This window comes from Lycium barbarum, chromosome 10, assembly GCF_019175385.1.
Source record: "Lycium barbarum isolate Lr01 chromosome 10, ASM1917538v2, whole genome shotgun sequence".
Taxonomy (NCBI): Eukaryota; Viridiplantae; Streptophyta; class Magnoliopsida; order Solanales; family Solanaceae; genus Lycium; species Lycium barbarum.
In genome coordinates, this window is record NC_083346.1 from 13,470,882 (window position 1) to 13,476,234 (window position 5,353).

At 36.7% G+C, this 5,353-nt stretch overlaps 1 protein-coding gene across 1 annotated transcript; it reads left to right on the forward strand.

Moving 5' to 3' along the window:
* Positions 1 to 1,748: 1,748 nt before the first annotated feature.
* LOC132614976 (RING-H2 finger protein ATL70-like) lies at positions 1,749 to 2,891 on the forward strand. Its single transcript, XM_060329533.1, has 2 exons — positions 1,749 to 2,386; positions 2,562 to 2,891. Exons 1-2 carry the CDS (start codon positions 1,901 to 1,903, stop codon positions 2,628 to 2,630), a joined length of 555 nt encoding a protein of 184 aa, XP_060185516.1. The 5' UTR covers positions 1,749 to 1,900; the 3' UTR covers positions 2,631 to 2,891.
* The last annotated feature ends 2,462 nt before the right edge of the window (positions 2,892 to 5,353 follow it).

Consider the following 5,353-nt stretch of genomic DNA (forward strand, 5'->3'; position numbering starts at 1 on the left):
AGGAGTATGGTTTCACGCAATCATACTCTGACTATTCATTATTTACTTTACAGAAGAATGATGTTCAACTTAATGTGCTTGTCTATGTGGACGACTTGATAATTTCTGGAAATAATCATGGCGCCATCCAAAAATTCAAAAGCTATTTGAGTGATTGCTTTCACATGAAAGATTTAGGCGCTTTGAAATATTTTTTGGGTGTCGAAGTTGCTAGGAATCCAGAAGGCATTTTCCTATGTCAACGTAAGTATGCTTTGGATATTATTTCAGAAGTTGGACTACTAGGAGCCAAACCTGCAAATGTTCCTATGGAATCAAACCACAAGCTAACATTAGCTGAAGGACGTCCACTTGCTAATCCAGAAAGGTATCGGCGACTGGTAGGTCGTCTCATATATTTGTGCTTCACTAGACCAGAGTTGTCCTATTGTGTACATGTACTATCCCAATTTATGCATTGTCCACAAGAAGAACACTGGGAAGCTGCACTACGGGTCGTTCGATTTTTGAAAGGAAAACTTGGACAAGGTATTCTATTGCGTAGTGCATGTGATTTGAAGCTATATGGATGGTGTGATTCAAATTGGGCAGGTTGCCCTTTAACACGCTGATCTCTCACTAGGTGGTTTGTGCTCTTAGGCGATTCACCAATATCATGGAAGACTAAAAAGCAACAGACAGTGTCCAGGTCATCCGCGGAAGCTGAATATAGATCGATGGCCACCACAACTTGTGAATTGAAGTGGCTGAAGGGAATTTTGTTCAGTCTAGGGGTGCCACATCCTGCTCCAATAAGACTATATTGTGATAGTCAGTCAGCGCTACACATAGCAAAGAATCCAGTATTGTATGAAAGAACGAAACATATAGAAATAGATTGTCATTTTCTCCGAGACGAGATAATGAAGGGCAACATTCATCCAGCATATGTTTCCTCTAATGTGCAGGTCGCTGATATTTTTACAAAGGCATTAGGAAAGCATCAGTTTGACTACCTTCTTTGCAAGTTGGGCATTCAAAATCTTCATGCCCCAACTTGAGGGGGGGGGGGGGGGGTATTAAGCAAGATCTGTGTAAATATAGTAACCTTATTTTATGTATCTATATTTGTAAGAGATATGATATTCTAGGAGATCTTATAGGGATATGCTATATTCTGAGAATATTCTTAGGAGAGATTTCAGGAGTAGGAGATTAAACTTATGTATATAAATTTTGTTTTTCTAGGAATGAGAAGGCAGGGCAAATTTTCAAATCAATATCTGTTGTATTAAGATATGATGAAAAAATTGAAGAAAAAAAAAAACAAACTAGTCAAAATTTATCAAAGGGTACACTACTAAAAACAGAGGTTTTCTCCACCGACATTCAATGAAAAATTTGTGTTATAAAATATGATTTTTTCACCTCATCCCCTGAACCAGGTCGCTGAAAAAACACATAATGAGAATTTTCTAAGTTTTTCATGTGAAAACGCTGAAATAATATTTTTTTAGTAGTGGCACCAACTAGCCATGTCACAATCTTGGGAAGAAAGATACGAGTAATGTGATCAACTAGCTCAGTCCGTCCGTCCCCCTCCCCCCCCCCCCCCCCCCCCCCCCTTCCGCCCACCAAAACCAAATTCCACGCTTCAAATAAATAAAGATAGAGAAAAACAAAATTAAAAAGGAAAAAAGAAAGCCTCTTCCTGACCAATCCCTTTTAAGTTGCTTTTTTTTTTTTAATCCTTCATGACATCAAAAGCTCTTTATTCATACATATAAAAATTTAGTTCCCACAACTAGTAAACGTATCTTCCCTTTTCCCTCAGACTCATCTTCCATACCATCCAAAAGTTCAAAAACTCCATCACTTCTCCATAATTCATTAAGCAAATAGAAAGTTTTTTCAAGCAAATATGAAAATCACAATAATGGAAGGTGGAGAAGTGAGTGAATTAGGTGGTCCAGAAGATCAATTAGTTGAAGAAAAAATAAATTACTATGGCTATGGTTTTATATTTTCTCTTGGAATCCTTATAATCCTCATAGTCATAACCTATGCTTCTTACTTATGCATCCGAATGCGATCTCGAAATAATCCAACCACCACTACCACAACAACAACTGAAAGTGGACTGATTTTTATTCAACAAGGTCTTGATGAAGCCACTTTGAGGGGCTATCCAAAGTTACTATATGCACAAGTCAAGGCTAACAGAGGGGAGTATGCATCTTCTTCTGGATGTACTATTTGCTTGGCTGATTATAAAGACAATGATATGCTTAGGCTATTGCCTCATTGTGGCCATCTTTTTCATCTCATGTGTATTGACACTTGGCTTAGGCTTCATCCCACTTGCCCTATTTGTAGAAATTCTCCACTCCCATCTCCTTCGGTTGAGGTCAGTGACGCATCCAGAATTTAAGTGTTGTGAGTCAAAACTGTTATAAAAGTGAATTTTGAAAAATAGATTACCCTCTATTTATACTTATTTTCTGCATATATAGAATTCGACTCGAACATCAATTTTGCTGAACCACTGAACCTATTGTTGAATCTGTTGCCTTTGCAACCAGGAAAATTTGAGTCCATTGCTCCTCATCAGCAAATTCAAGAAGATAGGGATCTCTTTTCATTTTTGTTAAATTTTTTTTATGACGATTATGCATTCGGATCAGTTTATGTGCACCTCAACTAGTCCACTGTGAAGCTGCCACGTTCCAGTACAGATTTAGTAAGTATTTCCACAAATGTACAAATATAGTAAGTCCTTAATATACAAATAGAGTAAGTCCTTAAAGTACTACACACTTTAAGTTACTTTAAATGTACAAATATAGTAAGTCCTACAAAATGGAACTTTTGCAAAATTCTAATGTTAACATTGATCTTCGTCAGTTTTGTTTTTGCTCTGGTCCACATGTGTTTTACCTTTTTCCACATACACTGAAAACTGCCACGCAATGATATGAATTAATTCCCATATATGACAAACACAAGAGAAATAAAGAGGCAAAGTTGTAATCAGAGAAATAAATAAGGAATAAGGCAAATCATTCATATAGTCAATTGTATCTGGCTTTGAGCTGGCAAATTTTAAAATAAGTGGTTCATATTTCATGAGTTCCAAGGCAAATAATTAGAGATCTGGAGATGCAAAGATACGGAAAAGGGCCTAAAATACCCTCGAACTATTAAAAATGGAGCAAAAATACCCTCCATCCACCTTTCAGCCCCCAAATACCCTTACCATCCACCTATTGGGTCTAAAATACCCCTATTGCTAACAGAATATTCTGGTCAAACACGTGACATTTTTTTATTGGTTGGCTTATAAAATTAATTAAACTAATTGACCAGATAACCCAAGTGCCCCCCACCCCCTACCCCCCCCCCCCCCCCGACGCAAAAAAAATTAATATTTTTGAAAAAAAAAGTTTTGACGTTTTTTTTGGGTTTTTTTAGCTGGGAGGGGAGGGGGGCGTAGGGGGTGGAAAAAAAGTCAACTTGTGCCTTTTAGATTTTTGGGGGGTGGGGGGGGGTGCAGGGGAGGTGTAGGGTGCGGGGTGGGGTGCAAAAAAAATATTGTAGTCTACACTTGTGCCTTTTAGATTTTTGGTTGAAAATATACCATGTTTTTTAGGGTGAGATATTTTTTTTTTTTTGGTAACTCAATTACATCAGACATTTTAATTTATCAAGACATTTCAAAGTACTTGTGCTTTTTACTAGGAAGTTGAGAAGCGTAACAATATTTTTTTGCACCCCACCCCGCACCCTACACCTCCCCCCCCCCTCCCAGCTGAAAAAAAAAAGTTGACTTTTTTTTCCACCCCGCACCCTCCCCCTCCCCCCACCCCCACCCTACGCCCCCCTCCCCTCCCAGCTAAAAAAACCCAAAAAAAAAACGTCAAAACTTTTTTTTTCAAAAATATTAATTTTTTTTGCGTCGGGGGGGGGGGGGTGCGGGGTGCGGGGTGGGGTGCAAAAAAAAAATGTCAACTTTTTTTTCAAAAAAAAAAAAAAAATTTCACCGGGGGGTGGGGGCACTATCTGGTCAATATTGCAAAAGTTAATTAGTTTAATTAATTTTATAATCCAACCAATAGAAAAATGACACGTGTTTAATGAAAAGATTTTGTTAGTGATAAGGGTATTTTAGACCCAATAGGTGGTGATAAGGGTATTTTAGACTCAATAGGTGGATGATAAGGGTATTTGGGGGCTGAAAGGTGGATGGAGGGTATTTTTGCTCCATTTTCAATAATTCGAGGGTATTTTGGGCCCTTTTCCGGCAAAGATATTATAGTTCTGACAATCTCTAAGATTTTAAATTGTGTTGATCGATGACAAATCTGTAACAATCTCAGTTGTTAAAAGATCTCTTGGATCTATCTACATGCTAGAAATACATTAATTATCTCTGTACGTGTTCATTCTTGTATATTAAATTATTATTGATTTGTAATTTATTACTCCATTATCTACTTAGTGAATTTTGATTTGGTTGATTGTGGAACTGAGATACGGATATTAGCAACTATTGAGAGTCCGGATTGATGTTGAATCATCACGTGAAAAGGGAGGAGGTAAGAGGCCATAGTGGACCGTCATAATTAGAGAACAAGTGTGAGCTTCGCTGCCCAATAGTATGCAGTAGTACTGAGCACTATAATATTTCTACACAACTGTAATAGAGATATGGGCATAATGTTTTAAGATCAAGACGTTGGTTGTGACATTTTTAGAAATTACATTGGAGTGTCAAGATTGGGGATGTTGATATAATTAGAGAAAACATCTAAGTTTGTCCTTGAACTTTGTGAAAATTTTAAAAATAAATTTAAAATTGATTTCTTCACTTCCATCTGTCAAGGGCATATCTAAACCATTTAATTTGTATAAAAATAGGGGTGTAAATAGGCCTTTATAACGGAAATGTATATTTGTTCTAAGTCGTATAGTATGAGGATATATTTGTATTTTCCCCTTCATTTTTTACTTGGCTGGCTAAAGCTGTTTAGATTCCTTTATTATATATTTTATTTAGTACAAAACTTCCGCCTTCTCTATAAATCCACTAGTATATTATGTGTCTACCGTTGGGCTAAAAAAATCGAATTGCCGAATAGTTGAATGTTGAAAGAGGATGCTAACTCTCAATAATTTATATTTTATTTTGGTGAACTCATAAGATTTCATAAGAAATTAAACACGATCAATTGATCATATCTATTCTATCGGTATACCTAAGGGATCTCTTAATATTTATAATATTTTTTTTATGAAATGATATAATTGGCTAGCCGTAGCCGCATGCATTGTCGAGCCTCAGCTATCAAGCAAACAAAAAGACACACCTAGATGA

Excerpts from the sequence above, each read along its gene's own strand:
- LOC132614976 (XM_060329533.1), top strand. The coding sequence starts at position 1,901 with ATGAAAATCACAATAATGGAAGGTGGAGAAGTGAGTGAATTAGGTGGT. Across the intron at positions 2,387-2,561 it reads TCCCATCTCCTTCGGTTGAG|GAAAATTTGAGTCCATTGCT; the intron begins GTCAGTGACGCA and ends CTTTGCAACCAG.